Below are 17,307 nucleotides of genomic sequence, written 5' to 3'. Positions count from 1 at the left end.
GGCAGTTCAGGTTTCCGGTGTATGTCTTTCTGTCTCTCCCTCCCTCCATCCCTTCTTTGCTCCCCTTCTCTACATGGTTTCCTTCTTGTGGTGGTGCTATTTTTTGTTCCCCATTTGCTCCACGTTTTCTGTCCAAAGTCTGGAAAGAGGCAGTTTATTGACTTAAACAGTATGGGCAGGGCCCCTGGGCCTGGTACCCTTGTGCCGTGGTGCGGATGAGTTGTCCCCCAGAAACTCACATGTGAGATGATGCAAGAAGGTTCAGAGGAGGAGATTGGGTCCTGAGAGCCTGAACCCAGTCAGTGACTTAATCCCCTGATGGGATTGGCTGCAGGCAGGTACACCAGGGGCCCCTGTGGGGTATATGCTTTGTATCTGGTGAGTGGACTGCTTTCTGAGCATCATGTGAGCTGCTTCGCTTCACCACACTCTTCCGCCACGATGTCCTGCCTCACCTCAAGCCCTGACAGATGGAGCTCGTTGTCTGTGGACTGAGACCTCTGAAACCATGAGCCCCCAGATAAACTTTTCCTCCTCTGCAGTTGTTTTGGTTGGGTCTTTTGGGTGCAGCAGTGAAAAAAGCTGAGTAAAACAGCTCTGCCCTGGGCATCAGGTAGTTTCCGTAAGGGGAATGTCCAGTGCGGTGGTGTCCCCACTGCCAGGTTCAGGGCAGAGATGTGTCCTGTCGCGGGTTCCCCTTTAGAGCTGTTAGGGAAACACTTGGTAACTCTAGGATGTTCAAGAAAACCACAGGCAGATGGTCCTTCTGCCAGCCGCCCCACGTGCCGCCTCGCTCACCGGGGTCCCAGGGGTCCCCTGTTTTCCATGCAGACTCTGGCTTCAGGTCTGCACACACCTTTTTCCCTGTGGATTTAATGTGTGCTTTATAAACTCAAATGGACTAAATTTTATTGTGGCAGTTTGGGAGCGGGATTTTTCAAAACACATAGGGGAAGCCCAGAGACCCCATGCAACCAAGATTAGGAAGCAAATTCTCTGTTTTCTCTGTTTCTTTATAATTGTGTATGAATTTTTGTTGTTGGGAGAGATGAGATGAGATTGTGAACATTTTTTTTTTATTTTTAATATAAAATGGGAAATTATTTTATAACTCTGCCTTATCGTGAAACAAGGCAAATGGATAAGCCCCTGTGAGGACGTTTCTTGGAAACCACTGCAGTTTTGAATTGAGAAGAGAGGGCTGAGTTAAGGCAAATCAGAAGTGCCCAAATTGCCAACATTGACGGCTCATTAGCAAATGATTCCAACTTACTCATCAATGAAATAGCCACATAATGAAAAATAAACCTGATTAGGCAGGGTGTATAAGAACTATTAAAAATAATGGCAGCGGTGATATTAGTAATTGCTGTGGTACGGTGAGTGCCAGTCATGACATGCTGGACGTGTGGATCACCACGCCCTACTCTCCCTTTAGAACTGGCACACAGGAAGCCTCTTGATGCATGGAAGAAAAACTGCTCCTGACCCTCCTTTAGGTCTCTTCCTGTGGCTCCTCTCCCCACTTTCTTTCCTGCTTTTTCTTTTCTTTTTATACCTTCACTTTGAAAAACATCATCAGAGTGACAGCAGACCCCTTAGGATACCTACACATCAGAGTCTCACCTCACTTATACATCGTGGGTGGCTTTATATGAGTAGCTTCTTTTATAAAGTAACATATCCCCTCCCCTAGCAGGCCCCATTCATACAGCCAGCTGTCTGGGTGACAACTCCCGTACCCATGCTTTGTACCAGGCCCAGGGTGCTGCCTGGACCTGGCCCCTCAGCACTGCTCAGCATGCTGCCCTGGGTCCCGGCCGCAGGTGCTGCTCAGTTTCAAGGTGCTTTGCCCTGGTCAGCCTGTCCTTGGCTCCATCCAGTCTGTTTCCTAGACGGGCAGTGAGCCCTTGAAGAAATAAGGGTTTGAGTGATCCGCATCTCACCTTTGTAGAGGTTGCGCTACTAGCATGGGTGACATTTCAGCCACCGGCTGTGTTGAGGGGTTTTCGTTTGTTTGTTTTGTTTTGTTTTGTTTTGTTTTGTTTTACCAGGGTTTGAACTCAGGGGTGCTTAACCTCTGAGTTCTCTTAGGCACATCTCACCCTTTTTATATTTTATTTAGAGACAGGGTCTCACTGAGTTGCCGAGGCTGACCTTGAATTCAAGATCCTCCTGCCTTAGGCTCCCAAGCTGCTGGGATTACAAGTATGTGCCACCCTGCCCAGCTCTGTTGGAGTTTTGTTGATGGTAGAACTTGGCCAGGAGCTGGCAGTTGGCGTTTCCAAACACACTCCCAGGAAGTGGGAGGCACCCGACCACCCGCTCAGGAAGCAGGGTACTCCTCTGACTCTGCAGCGTGCCTCCTGAACACTCGCCAGCACCAGCCACTGCAGGACGAGTGTGAGCTCTCAGGAGATGTGCAGTTCAGTCTAGAACAGTGTTGCCTCGATGGAGTTTAATGCAGGGGGTTGGTTCCTCAGGGCGGCTGGCTCAGCCACCTCACCCCTCTGTTTCCTTGGCAACAGCAAGCATGCTTCATTACCAGATGGTGTTAGTGTTTATCTGTGGCTTCCCGTAGCAGTCGCCAAAATCCAACCCATAGCCTGTCGATGGGTATCTTGCGTCTGTCCACAGCAGCATTGGTTAGTTTGTGGAAGGATGTTCATTGTCATGGTCTTGATGGCACAAGACCAGCTTGAAGGGCTGGTGTCTGACTCTGCCACACCACACTCAGGCTCCGCTGTGTGCCTCGCCCCAGGCTGTGCTTTACCCGGACCCCCCTCAATCTCTGCTGGCCCCTCTGCATTTCGTTTTGCAGCTGTGCAAACAGGCACGAGCGGCTGTCTGACTTGCCGCAGGCACACTGCCTGGATATGGCACCTGCAGGGCAGAAGCCCCTTGCAAAAGCACAGGCACCAAACCTACACACCACGGGGTGGTCTCTGGGGTCAGTGAGACCTGGCGGACCAGCCATGGCACTTCGCATCCCCCCCATGCTGCGCCACCTGCAGGCATCCGCGCTCCTGTCCAGCACTCACTCGTCAGACCCCACAGCGTTGCCCAGCCTTCTGGGCCCAGCGCCACCATCACCCTCTCCACAGCTTCCCTGTGGCCCAGGTGTGACAGCAGGAGGGAAGATAAGTGGCAAGTTCACCGAAAGGGAAGTGGTTGCAGGTCTGGCTCCAGCCGTCATATTAACTGGCTTCAAATCATGCCACCTCGGAAAGTCCAAGCAAGGGCTCAGGTGGAGTGGCGGCAGCTGCCACCAAGCACTTCCTCTGTGCCACCCATGGGCATCGTCTCCAAGGACTCCTCCCAGCCTTTCTGAGATGGAGGCGGCAGGAGGAAACTGACGTAGGGAGAGAGCGAGGAACAGGGCCAAGCTCTTCAGTGGCACAACCGAGCCCCAACTCCCAGTGTGTCTGATTCCAAAGCCTTCAGAACCCTGGATGGTATCACCACAACCGTGTTATTCATCCAGAAAGCCATAGTTCCGTGCCTCTGCAACGTAGATGAATACCAGGCTCCGTTCTGTCTTTGTGAAAAATAAAAATTGACTAACTTCATAGAGTTCGGTGGATTTGAAAGATGGTAAAAGTCAAACCAGCATAAGATGTCTCAGCACCAATGGCCCACAAATCACTACAGCCCCAAATGTGATCTTGTCCAAAATAACCAAACCCAAATCTCATCTAATTACCAGTTTGCAGGAAGTACAGAATAAGGAAGAACATGTCAAAGTGCACCACAGGGACACTGCCAGCAAATCCAGCCTGGAAATCTCTAGAAAATAACCCGTTTCTTCAATAAAATTCAGGGAGGGAGGAGTCATCCATTTAGGAGAGACTTACAAGATATGTCAACCAGTCACATCTGTAGGCATATTTGGATCCCCTAGAAGCAAAAAATTTTTAAGTGACTACTTGAGAGATCGTTTTCATCACTGTGACCAAAAGACCCACTGGCGTCATTTAGAGGAGGATAAGTTTATTTTGTCTCACCGTTCCAGAGGTTCAGTCTATGGTCAGCCAGTTCCACAGCTCTGGGCCCAGGGTGAGGCAGAACATCATGGTGGAAGGGAATGGCAGAGGAGCAGCTCGGGACTTGGCAATCAGGAACCAGAGGGCTCGGCTTATCAGGGACAAAATATAAACCCAAATTCACACCCACAGGGACCTACTTCCTCCACCACACCATGCCTGCCCACAGTTACCACCCAGTTAATCCATTCAAGTGGATTAGTCCACCGATTAGATTACTCTATAATCTGATCACTTCACCTCCGAAAATTCGTTGTCTCACACATGAGCTTTTGGGGGACACCTCATATCCAAACTGTAACAGCAGCATTGATGAGACCATTGGAAATTTGAACAGGCTCAGCTGGGTGCTTGATGGTGTGGGAGAGGCTTTGTTCAGGCGTGCGGTGGCGTCCTGGTTATGTTCTTTTGTTTTCAGAACCCTTATCTTCTAGAGATATGTATGCAACTATTTAACTTAAAAAGGATACCAAGTCAGTGACATGTTGCAAAGTGGCATAGGGAGGGAAAAGGAGGTGCAGATTCGGGTTGGTAATTGTTGCAATTTGAACGGGCCCATGGGGTGGTAATGGCTGAAGTTGGGATGGGTTCGTGGGGATCCTTCCTACTCTCATCTACTCTTACATATGTTTTTAAATGTTCCATAACAAAAGGATTTTTTAAAACTACATTGGTATTAGGCTAGGCATTGGATTTGGTATGTCTTATTTCATTTCCGTTCAGTGTCTTGCATAGATGGCAAGAATAGAATGAAAACTTGTGCATGGACCATTCTGGTGGGCACTGCCTGTGTAGGTAGCAGTTTAGCGGATGGTATCCAAATGGTATTAAAATATTTGTACTGTTTGCCCAGTAATGACAATTCTGCACATCTACCCTGAGACAGAGACAATCCCAAATACAGTAGAAGCTTTGTAACAAGAGTGCACGTTGCAGCTGTGTTTTTTTAAGAGGAAACTTGAAGCAACTTAAATTTCCAACATCTGAAAGGTTGAAAGATCAGTCTATCATCCACTAGAACTCCCCGCGTCACCTCACAGTGCCTAGCAGTGGAGAGGAATACCTATCATAATTTCATGTAAATTTTTTATTTGAAATTATGTACAATTTTAATTCTAACCATACTAGATATTCAGAAATCTTAGGTAATACAAATGTTAAAGGAAGGACCCCAAAATGTGAATAGTGATTATCTTTGGATGGAAAGGCAGAACTATTTATCTTCTTTAGTTTTAGAGTTTTGCATAATAACTTTTTTAACTTTTTAGACAGTCACTAGCTTTAAAATACTAAAATTAACTTTTAAAACAAAAAAAATTTTTCAATATAAAATTTCTAATGTCTTTAGTGTGTTTCCAAAATCCTTCTTGATGAGAGACATAAGAAATTATGACAATTTATCAGTTAAAGTCAGCTAGATTTTGGTGCTTTGGGAAAATAGTTGCTTAGTTATCCATGCTTCTTGCAAAAGAGGATTACAGTATGCAGTTGGAAATAGTAGCCCTCCTGCAAGAGGCCTGCCAGCCTGCCTCCACTCGGCCCAGGGTGAGACCAACTCCCTGCAACACCAGGACTCCGTGGTTTTCCTCCCCTCCCTTTGAGGAGGCTACCTCTAACAGGAGTTGCTGACCCTACCATTGTGGTTTATTGGCATCCTTCTAAGTAATGACTCTCAGTCACTCAAAAAAGGACCTACTGAATGTTATCTGATATGCACAGAAATAAAGATGTTTATTAGCATTCACATAATGTAAACAAATGTGTTGCATCTCATTCTTACCCTATTCATACTCTGTACTGGTTTAGGCATACAGAAACAGAGATCAGCCCAGCACTCGAAGTTGTTGAAGGAGGGCTGGGATTGGAGGTGTAGTTCAGTGGTAGAGAGCTTGCTTAGCAGAGCGAGGCCCTGGATTTCATCCCAGCGTCACACAAAATAAATAAATAAAATTGTTGAAGAAACCAGATGCTGAGATGCTCATTGGTACTCAAGGAAAGAGGACAGCAGTTGCTGGGCCAGTAAGTCAGTTGGAAAACTGCAGGAAACAGGGAAGTAAGGAAGGGTGGCTGAAGGTGCAATTGTAGAAACTGACGGCAGTTTGATGTCGAAGGATCGGAATTGACACGTGGGACGGAGGCTCTGGTCTTCTGCAGATCAGCAGGGCTTTCTTTCATCCAATTCTGTATGTCGAGCCCCATGGGAATAACCCAGACCGTAGACCTTGGGATGGGTCCTGGGTCAGGTCTGCCTCCAGGGTCTCATCTGGGAACCGAGAAAAAGGCTTAGCAGAGTATCAGAAGTTTCCCGAGCCCCTGGAGAAAGGGCGGTGCTGTTGCTATTCTTGGTGCTGAGTCCCTTCCACGAGCGCAGCAGGCTCCTCTTTCCCCGGCATACCTGAAGCAGCACTTTTTTTAGGTGTTTTTTAAAATCCATAATACATGCTTAGGTTCTCAGAGAGTCAAAGCACTTAAATGTGTTTCCAGGACCATGTTTCTTTTTCTGGAAATAAAATCAGCAACTTCCTTTTACCTTCAGACTATATTTTGGTACTACTTTTCCACTTTGTACCAGCTGCTATAAATAGATGGTTCATCTGTGGGGTCCTCCGGGCCGCACTTACTCTCAGTATTGTACATTCTACACGTTCTGTGGATATAAATAGGGCCGTGCCAGTATGAAAATAAATGTGCTCACTAAGTCTAGAATGCCAGAATTATAGGATCCTAGCCTTCAGAAAAGATGATCAGTCTATCTTAAGATGGTAGGGGGTGGATACTTTATCCAGCAGATAGTAAACATATGTGAAAATTACCCAGAGTGTTTATAAACCAGAAATACAGACGACTTCAGGGAGGTCAGGCGAGCTGGGCCACAGCACCCTTCGCTGATGACGGGGAACAGCTTTTGTCGCAGAGTGCCTTGGGACAAAGACACCATGCCCCTCCAGATGTCCCGGGCCACCTTGTGCAGAAGCAGCCTGGCCAGGTGGCCATTCTCTTCTGTCCTGCCAGCTTGGAGTGATTTGCATGTTCAGGTGTGAGCGCTCACGCTGGCATGCTTGTGTTTCCACAGGTGACCTTGGGAAAGGTGCTGAGAGTGATCGTGGTCATGAGGAGCCTGTTCATTGACCGAACAATAGTGAAGGGCTATAACGAGAACGTCTACACCGAGGATGGCAAGGTGAGTGCTGGCAGTCTTGGGGGGCTCATTGTTTTGTTTTGTTTTTCTTTATTTTCTGTATTCCAGAACAAATAGCGTCCCAGATGAGTGACATTAAACTAGCAATCATAGTCAAAATGATCAACAGACAGAGGTTTGTCAGCGTGAAGATGAACCTGTGCAAAACATCCCCTTCTCTCTGCTTGCATTTTTCATCAAGCTTCTGCTTTTTCCTTTAAGCCTAATGCCCTTAGTTGAATTTCTAATTTATCACCTTAGACCCCGGTTGCCTCATTAAGCATGTCTTCTGAGGAAATAGATTTTTTTTTTTTCCAAAGTCAGCTGCACATCAATAGCCCAGGGTTCAGCGTTCTGCTTTCCTAGAACCATGAGGAAATTCCAGCTGGTTTGACACAACCTGATGACACTCTTTCCACAAAACTAACAAGGAGCTTCAGGAAGTTGCCTACCCACAGCTGCAGCTGCTGACGCCACCATGGAAGGAGGACATGTGCTGTCCCACGTGACTATTCCGTGGGAGGCTCACCCGGGTGGACCCCTGATTTCTTGTCATTCCACGCTCTCCATATGGCTCTATAGAGCAGTGAGGATCTTAATGGGAGCTGACAGCCTTCATCTGTGCTGCCTCCCGAACACAATGAGCAGCCGCCCAAGAGAGCCCCGATCCTCCTGGTCACTCCAGCGCTAAGCCCCATGCCCCCGCTCAGGAGCGACCTACCTGACCCCGTGAATCTAATTCAGACTTAAAACTTGGTTCACTATACTCACCCCCCAGCAGCCACGGGGGAGTGAGAATAGAAGGTTCTTCAGAAACAGGTGGAAAATTTGCTCATCACAGGACGCTGTGTTACATGATCTGCAGCCCATGGTGTGATGAGATTTGCATTTTGAGCAAGTCACTGGGCATCCGTGAGTGTTGGCCGCGTGGAAGGGTACTTGTACTCCACTCTGCCAGGTTCTTGTCAGTCTCTCCAACATAGCAGATCATTGAGGGGAGATTTCCATTTTCTTGTGGGAAAAACCAAACTGTCCTTGGAGTAAACATGGAGGCAGAAGTGGCGATCAGGCAGGTGTGGCCTGTGTGTGACTCTAAACTCTGGCAGCAGCTCCAGAAGGAGTTCCACGCACTGGTCCACCACTGAAGCTACTCCAGGTTGGCGCACACCCTCACAGTGGGACCTGGGCGCTTAGAGGTGCCTTGTGTCTCTTAGAAGTTGATGACGCTGTAGTCACACCTGGCGTGACTTACAGGTGAATCGGGGAGAAAGCTAAGTTGTAATCAGGACTGCTCATAAGTCACCAAGTCACGCTGCCAGTGAGGCATACTCGGAGTGCGGAAGGAGGAGTGGATTTACTGCTTTGCATGATAACCTTCTGTTCACTAAAGCCCCGTACGAGGCTGTCCAAAATCATACACACCCCGCACTTAGCGTAGGCCCCCGGTGAACGCTGCAATGGATGATGGCTAGGATTCTCATTCTGCACTTAAGCATGAGCACTGGACAGTGATCCCATACGCATACCTCTAAAACTTCTCTGATGCCCTCTTCCCACGCCACAGATACTCTTCTCTCGCACAATCTCCTTGACCTTGGGCTCCCCAGGGTCACCTTCTCCCTCCCCTAGGCCGCTGTGGTCCAAACAGGGATCACTCATTCAGACTTCCTCTCCCTGACTCTTCTCAGATCCCACAGTCCAGATCCCAAGTCATCCTATCTCTCCCCCAACTCACTTCCCTCCCTCTCTTCTGATCTTGGTTACCACATCACCTCCTGACTGCGGGAACGTTGCTTCCTGTCATCCCCACATCTTGATCTGTCATCTGGTGCCGGCGGTTCTCCCCCAACACTGGATGCCTCGCGTGTACAGGGCTCTGCTTGCAGTGCTTCCGTGTCTCTGAACGGAACACCTGCTCTCTTTGCCTAGAGTCCCATCTCTGACCTCTTCCCTCCCAGTTTTGTCCTGACCTTGGCTTTGAGGGCTGCCTCCCTAAAATAGATATCTGCACAGGTGACTCTCTTGCTTTTCACTGTCCCCCACTGCTCAGAACAGCCCTTCCCAAAGTAGGAAAGTAGGTTGGTAGTGGGCATTGGGCACAGAGCAGTCCACGGTCAAACAAGTTGGAGAAACTCAGGTTAGAGAAGGTTGGTCCAGTTAGTTGGTTTGGGGTGCTGGGGGTAGAACCCTGGGCCTCATGTGCTTGGCTCATGTTTTCCCACGGAATTGCATACTGCAGAAATCCCAGGACCGTGAGGTTGCTTGCGTGCCTTGTGAGTCTGGAAGGGAGCTTACCGTGTGCAGGATTTTTTACCTTACTTTGGTCAACAAATTCTCTTCTTCCCCGCCCCCTTTATTCTTAGAGCATATTGTGACACTGGACATTTTTCAGAACACACTTCTGAGAATCCACTTGCAGACTAAACCCAAACTCCTTTGCGGGTAAGCAGCCTTGTGGCTTCTCCGCCCTCCTCTGCTGCTCTCTGCACCCTCAGGGGCAGCCCAGGACCCCAGCACACCTTTCCCTGGGATGGCTGCCCTGCAGGCCACCTGAGGAGCCACTCCTCTCCCCTTTACACTCGCCTAATGCTGTCCTTACGCCTGTCCCCACTTTCCCGGGGGCCTGTTAGGATGACCTGTGCTTGTGAGCGTGGGCTCAGGAGGGGCAGAGCTGGGCGCCACCATTCGAGCTACATCCAGACTCGATCCTGAGCAGCTGTTTGCCAGTTCCAGAATTAGTAAGGTGTGGTTGTTTACCTGTCCCTCTTGCAGCTGAGAAAAATGCCAGCGACACTAGCATGTCTTGCCTGCCTGGCTGTGGACTCCCAGCAGTCCTCTGACTAGGCACGTGAGCTCATCTCAGGCCAAGGCACGGGCTGCGAGTGTGGAGCCTCCTCAGCCTCGCAGAGCCAGGTCCCAAGCTTGCATTGAGTGGAGCTCCAGAGTCCTGTGACTCTGCTGTGTGGCGAGGGGTAATCCTCGGTGCTGTGGACCGCAGCACAGCCCGAGCACACGTGGAGGGCACGGCGAAGCAGCCTCCTGGGAATGTGCAGTTGTGCACTGCAGTGTCCTGGCACATTCCAAATGCAGTGTAACGTTTGGAAGGCACCATTGGAGCTTAAAGGTGTGGCCTACAAGAGCAAATTGTCACTTGCAGGTTTGTTTTTGCAAAGATGCAGCCTGCCTTGGCTGAGTTGGTGCCCAAGTGTGTTGAGGGTGGCAGTGTTCTGTTGTAGTCTTCCAGAGATAGCCTCGGGGCCTGCATGCCTCTCAAGGTCTCCTGAGGGCCTTGCCTCTGCCCACCACGCAGCCGGCGCTCTCCCCAACGGCGTCATCACCCGCTTGCTGTGGGAGGCTCCGTGCCACCCCCAGGTTGCAGACCCAGCAGGGCTTTTGCTTGCACAGCCCGTCCCAGCAAGACTCTGGCTTGTGCACTCCTGCAGAACAGCCAACCAGCTGGCATTCCGGCTCTTCACCTGTGATGCCTGTTTTGATAACCGAGCACTAGTATCCTGATCTGCTCTAATAAAAACACAGGTGCTCTCCAGACTGTTCATTGTAAGCAGGAGAAAGCGCCGTGACTCAGCATGTCAGAAGGCAGGATCTGGGGGGACACCTGGCCATTGTCCTGCTCTTACACCATCAGGCTTCACCAAAAAAATTTAAGTGTCTCAGTTGGATTTATCTTATTAGGGGATTTAGGTTATGTTAATGCTATAGCTTCATTAATTACCCCATATCAATAAAAAAGGCAGCTTTTAGCCTCCAAGCCTAAGAGAGGGAAAGAAACGGTGGTATCAAAGGAAACCTTCAAAGACAGCCAGAGCTGTCTCCAGGGTCATTTCTGATCCCGCATTCTTCCACTTCAAAGTTGGGTGTGTGTGTGTGTTTGGGTGGAGGGGGTTGGGGAAGCTGGAATCTGATTTCTCTAATAAGTGTTGGCATCAGCCCCGTTTGATATTAGATGCAGGGAACATTTTGATTTGTTATAGCCTTTGAAATTGTTCAGACGACCTTCAGAAAAACGGCCTCTTGTTACTTCTGGGGAGAAGGGTGAAAGCCAGGAGAGGGGAATCCGGTTTAATTCCCGTGCAGAGGCCCTGAAAATGTGCTTTCAGCAGTTTTTTAGTAACAAATGCGTGTCCTGATTGAAAGTGAAAAGCCGAAGAATAATGGACCTGCGACACCTCGTTCCTCCCGAGACTTCCTCTTCCTTCTGCGGGGGCGGGGGCGGGGCGGGCAGGCTTACGGATGGCTGCGTGAAGTTTTTGAGGTTTGGAAACTTGGGCAGATATGGAGAAATCTGTCCCCATCACGTAGGTGTCACGTTCACCCAGACTGACGGGTCTTGTCACCTTCGACCTTGTAAGACAGAGCTCCTAAATAAAGGCTTAAAAGTTGAAACCCCTGTGGCTTGTAAGTTCTGTTTTGAAGTGTCCATTTTAGATCATCCGAAATTCATTGTATGTGCTGCTTTTCAGAATGAAATAAAGAATTGATAACTTTCTGAGAAGCTGCAGAATCTCATAGACTGCTAAATGAATTTCAGTGGCGATGGTTATCACAGCAGCAGGCCTCCAAGTAGATTTGTAGTGTTGAACTCTGCAGGAGAGTGCCCCAAGAAGAGCAGCACAGGCGACAGCCTGGGGGCTTCCGAGTTGGTGGCCCCTCTGAAGTCAAGCTGAAGGGCAACCTCTGCCCCCAGGGAAAGAAGGAGCCTCTGGACTCATCTGCTTCCAGACTTACCGCCACAGAGCAGCTGTGTGGCGTTGGACTGCTTGCTTAACCTTTCTGGGCCACCATTTGCTTGACTATGAGTTGCATATGATTTTATCAACCTCGTGCTGGGAGGACTTAAAAAGGATGGTGGAGATAGAGTACAGGCCAAAACATCCTCAGCAAGCCATGCCTGCGCTCACTGGTTGTGACAGAGCAGACAGTGGTCATCGTGGAAGTTAGAGTGGTCTTGCCGGTGACGGCAGGTCATGCCATTTGTCCTTCTCGGGAGTGGACTTGATCTGTCGCTGTTTTCACTACTCGCCCTGTGTAGAGAGGCCTTGGACATCCCTGAGATGTCATCTGTCCTGAGAGCAGATGTGGCTGTGCAGAAGTACTTGGTCATCAGCAGGGTTTGTTTTCACTCCGCTGAGAATAGACCTGTTCCCACCCTCAGACACAATTCCCACCCGCAGAGGCCAGGACGCAGACTCAGCCAGCAGCCTCCACGAGGTCTTTCAGATGCTTCCAGTAAACCCAGGGAGCTCACTTCCTTACCCTGACACCATAGTTCAGAATCATTTCTTGTTCATCAGACAAGGTTTGCAGCTTCCACAATGCTCCCTTTTTGAATATTGCAGCCAGCAAAAAAATGGGTAGCCTTACTTACCCGCCCTTGCAGCAGATAAACTGGAGCTAATAAATATTCACTTGGATCAGTTGCAGCTACCCTGGATGAATTTCTGAGCTCTTCCTGGCCCTGAGGAGAGGCCGGGTGTTGACTCCAGCACTCTCGTTTAAATGGCTTTCTTTGGCATAAATCTAGCAGAAAATCAAGTACAGACCACCTGCCATGTGTTCCCTGCAAAAGAGGAGCCATTGTTATCCACCCCTCTCAGCCGTGTGCACCAGGGGAAGGCACCATACTGTCCAAGGCCCCTGGCTCCCAGATGGTAGAGCCATTCCCTAGGTCCTGAATAATATATTTAAACCTCCTTTCAAAAAGAGCAGCACCCTAGCTCTGAATAAGCATGTTCGGAGAATCCACAATGAGCTGCAGAGCCCGGCTCCTAATTAAGCCTTTGCATATTTCTTCCTAGATGATGTTTTCATTAAAACATTTTGGAGGTACTGAGGGTTTTTTAAGACCGTTTTCTCTTTAAGCAAACACTGTAACTTTCTGGTTGATGCAGCCTTCTCTTCTGGCTCTGCGTTTGTCTTCTGCTTCTGGGGGCGTGACGAGGCAGGAGGGGTGAGTGGCAGAGAACTTCAGAAGCTGCAGCTGTGGGCTCCGCTGCAAGGAGAACTAGTCAGTCCCAAGTGCAGACGTTGCTGCTGCTCTTCCTCAAGTGTAGGTTTAGAATCCTTGGCATCTCCCTGTCATCTTGGCAGTGATTCTGGTAGAACTAAAAGACGTAAAAAGCCGTTTTTATTCACCCTGCAGTTCTGAAGGATCTTTAAATGCTGCATTGTTAAACCCTGGGCCAGACTGCTGCACTGAGAAAGTAGCAGGAACCTGACTTTTCCTCCCCAGAGTGACCAACTGCCCACCAGCATTCTTTAACTGAATTGATAATGTAGGGGATTAATTTTGCATATTTCTTTTGAGGTTTCCCTCAGAGTTATCTTTGTCACTTTTCCTTCTACAAATTGTTAACCTGTCAAATTAAAACTCCAGCGCCTGGAGATTTTTTAGACTCTTCATCCACTGGTTGGCGGTGAGGCTGTGACTGAAGATTGAAGATGGGGCCTTTCTGGAAAGTGATTTAGCAGGAGTGGAGGGAGGGAGGGAGTGGACTGGGGCCTCTTGTGGAAACCAGGAAGGAGATGGCGCGGGCCTGGGCCTGCTGCCAGCGGGATTGAGGTGTGTTTTCCAGGTAGAACGCATGCAGGCTCGTCGGGGCTCCTCCGTGTGGGTGCCGGGGTTGGGCCGGCAGACCGCCTCCCAGCAGGGACCTGCAGAGCCGAGAGAGGCCGAGTGTGAGCAGGAAGACGCCGGAACTGGATGAGTGCCTGGTCACAGCCCAACTTTTAATTTCCAAGGACTCTTTTTAGAAAGCCAAATGCTGGTGTGTTTCCTCGGAATAGAAGCCAGGTCAAATGCAGCAATTTCACTTCCTGTCCTCGTAGAGGACTCTCCCCCGTGGCTTGCTGCTCACGCTCCTGGTGGCTCCAAATCAACAGTGCGACATGCAGGCCCACACAGCCTGGTCTCAGAACCCTGCTTGACCACTGGCCAACCCCAAAGGCAGGTTCCAAGAGACCCATCCACCCGGCGTTTCAATTTGCTCAGCTCTTGACCTCCTATATTAAAGTTGACTTCTCGGCACTTGAGGGACTCGCTGAGGGCTCCTCCTTTAATCATGATCCTTGGGCCGTCTCCCAGCCCTGAACTGACTGGAGTGGTTCTGGGTTTGCCATACTAATCTGTGCTGCACTCTTGAAACCGCGAGAAGGCACAGATCTGCTTTTTGCAACCTGGGGGAAGCAAAATGGTTTGGGTTAGCATGAACCAGTAGGTTCCTGACCCACCAGGCATCAAAATTAACCTTGGGATACTGCTAAAAAGGCAGATGACAAAAGGAGAGACTCCTGGCCCACCACGACCCCTCATCCTGGCACTTCAGGGGAGGAAACAAGGAATCTATATTTTTTAAAATCCCCCTTAGGGACTTCTGACACCAGCCAGGTTGGAGCACCGCCAGGTGAGACCCCCTCTAGGAGGCCTGTCCGGGTCACCTTGGCTGTTGGATGGCTCTGGACCTGACTCCTTATCTGGAGAATGAGGCTGCTGATGGACCCAGCTGCAGCCGCTCCTTCTGGCTTGGAGGGCCTGACAGGGGCCTGCCGTGGGATGGGTGCTCCGCAGCTGGATCCTGCTAGCTTTCCTCCACTCAGCAGAGACCTCCTGATGCACTTCATCCCCACATCCCAGGACCTGGGAAGGCCATGGGGAGATAGAGGCCTCCTGCCCTCCCTGAGCTTGTTTCTCTGGGCAAGTCAGATAGCAAACACACCAAGAGATGATAGCACCCGCGCAGTGTCAAGTGCTGTACATAAGTGTTCGAGAGGGTGTAGAGAATCAAGATGGCAGGTTCTGGGAATGGTGTGTTGATAGGTAACTGGGAAATACCTCTCTGATAAGGTGGCATGGAGCTGAAGGAAGTTTGAAGGAGCCACGGGAGAGCTCGGCAGGTGCAGAGATCCTGAGGCACGCGGGACTCAGGTTTGAGCAGGTGCCCGACTCCCTGCCTTCCTTCAGTTGCTTTCCTCCCGTCACCTTCAGATTGATAAAGATGAAATTTAAGGAGAATGTTTCAGGTCTTCAACCCCCAGATCCTATTCTACAACCTAAATGTTTTACTTTTTCAAGTTTAGTAAGGATAACAGTAGTTACGGTATCGTTTCTCGAAGTCCAGAATTCTGAAATTGTCACTGACAATTCTTCTCTCTTTCCCCAGCTTGATATATGGTCCAAATCCAACTATCAAGTATTCCAGAAGGTAAGTCTTACTTTCTGCTTCTCCCTCAGGAGGTGTTGGCAAAACATGGATGCTTTGGGGCATAAGCATTGGTCTCCAACCAGAGACTTTTAAAGAAGTTTAAAAAGCCAGTCAAAAACTGCTCTCCCAGGGCTGGGGATCTAGCTCAGTTGGTAGAGTGCTTGCCTTGTGTGCACAAGGCCCTGGGTTCAATGCCCAGCACCACAAAAAAGACAAAGAAAAAAAAAAACTGCTCACCCAACTGGGTGTGATGGTGCATACCTGTAATCTCAGGAGGCTGAGGCAGGAGGATTGCGAGTTCAAAGCAAGCCTCAGCAGCTTAGCGAGGTACTAAGCAGCGCAGTGAGACCCTGTCTCTAAATAAAATACAAAATAGAGCTGAGGATGTGGCTCAGTGGTCAAGTGCCCCTGAGTTCAATCCCCAGTACCTGACCCCTAAAAAAAAAAAAAAAAAAACTGCTCATTTTCATGGCATGCCGAAGAAGCAGCCTCGGGGTGGAATCCCAGAGGGACATGAGGGAATGTGTGGGGGCAGTGGGAATTCTCTGTCCTAGCCATGGTCAAGACGACTCACGTGTACGTGTCAGAACTCAAAGGACAGCACGCTTGCCATGGGTGGGTTTTATTGTGTGTAACTTAGACCTTAAAATGGGGCTTTTTGGACTGGGGTTGTGGCTCAGTGGTAGAGCGCTTACCTAGCAGGCGTGAGGTCTTGGGTTTGATTCTCAGGACCACATATAAATAAATAAAATAAAGGTATGTCCATCTGCAACCCAGAAAATTTTTTTTTAAATCGGGAACTTTTGAGTTGCTCCAAGCTCAACCCAGTTTTGCGACTCGTTTCTCAGAGTCCCGGGGTCTGCTCAGGTGCCTGGGGGGTGGGCTGAGGGAGACCTCACCCCCACTTCATACTCTGCTGGAAGTTTAGTCAAGCGTTGGGCTTCCTCGTGGAAAGCATTAAGGGAATATTCTCAAAAACAGAGTGACAGAGTAACCTCTGTTCCCCAGCTCAGCATTTCATCTTCCCAAAGAAACCCTGCACCCATGACACAGGGAGCAGCACGGGCACCCTCTTGTGGTGCTCCCTGCGTGGCAGCTCGCCTCGACCCAACCCGTTTACCATGGTAAGGGCCAGCAAAGAACAGGAGGGACCAGCAGCCTGAAGCTGGATAGCACACCTTTAGGTTGCGTGAGCCACCAAAATCCATGATTGTACCTCAACGACGTGCTACGCGCTGCCCTTGATGAGGTCTGAAACAGCAGGTGAGCGGGCTAAGTTAGTTACTAGCGAGTGACCAGCCCTGGTCCCTTTCTTGTGGCCAGGGTACCATGGCAGTGAAAGATGTTAGCAACGGCGAGCTGAGGAGGGGGCTGGGCATCGTACACCGCCTCACAAATATAGAGCTCCCGTGTGGAAAGGCCAGTTCACTGAGGAAGCCACCACCTTACCCTGCGGGGAACTCGTGCCCAGGCTTGAGTGCAGGATGGCGTTTGTGATCTTGGCATCCTTGTCCGAGTCACCACACCTGGAGCGGTCACTTGGTCAGTGTGCAGAACATCTCAGCCTTAAACGCCAGCTAGCTTTCTACACTGGTTCTGTGGGACGTTCCCCAGATCTTGGCTGAGAGCATTCAAAAGAAAGGAACACTGCTCATCGTTGGCCTCTTGTGTCGTTGGAACAGTGATGGCCGTTAAGACAGCTGCCAGTTTTTCCTCTACCTGGGTCTCACCTGCGTGTCCTCTGTGCAGTAGCACTGGGTTACCTCCCCACAGCTCCACAGACCCAGAACCCAGTCTCCAGCAGTGACCCCATTTCCATTCCACAGCCCTGTATGGCTGTGGGGGCTTTGCAACTCTGGCCTTTGCA

The 17,307-nt window shown here is 49.8% G+C and overlaps 1 protein-coding gene across 1 annotated transcript in view; it reads left to right on the top strand.

Moving 5' to 3' along the window:
• Nucleotides 1–17,307, top strand: part of MED27 (mediator complex subunit 27) — a 192,465-nt gene that overhangs the window by 157,918 nt on the left and 17,240 nt on the right. The window contains exons 5-6 of the mRNA XM_079111779.1: nucleotides 7,117–7,224; nucleotides 15,399–15,440. Of these exons, the coding sequence (XP_078967905.1) occupies nucleotides 7,117–7,224; nucleotides 15,399–15,440 (150 nt within the window). The remainder of the gene's footprint in view (nucleotides 1–7,116; nucleotides 7,225–15,398; nucleotides 15,441–17,307) is intronic.

This window comes from Sciurus vulgaris (genome assembly GCF_902686455.1).
Source record: "Sciurus vulgaris genome assembly, chromosome: 15".
NCBI classification, from domain to species: Eukaryota; Metazoa; Chordata; class Mammalia; order Rodentia; family Sciuridae; genus Sciurus; species Sciurus vulgaris.
The sequence above is the reverse complement of the archived record's forward strand: the minus strand, read 5'-3'. Positions and strand labels throughout refer to the sequence as shown.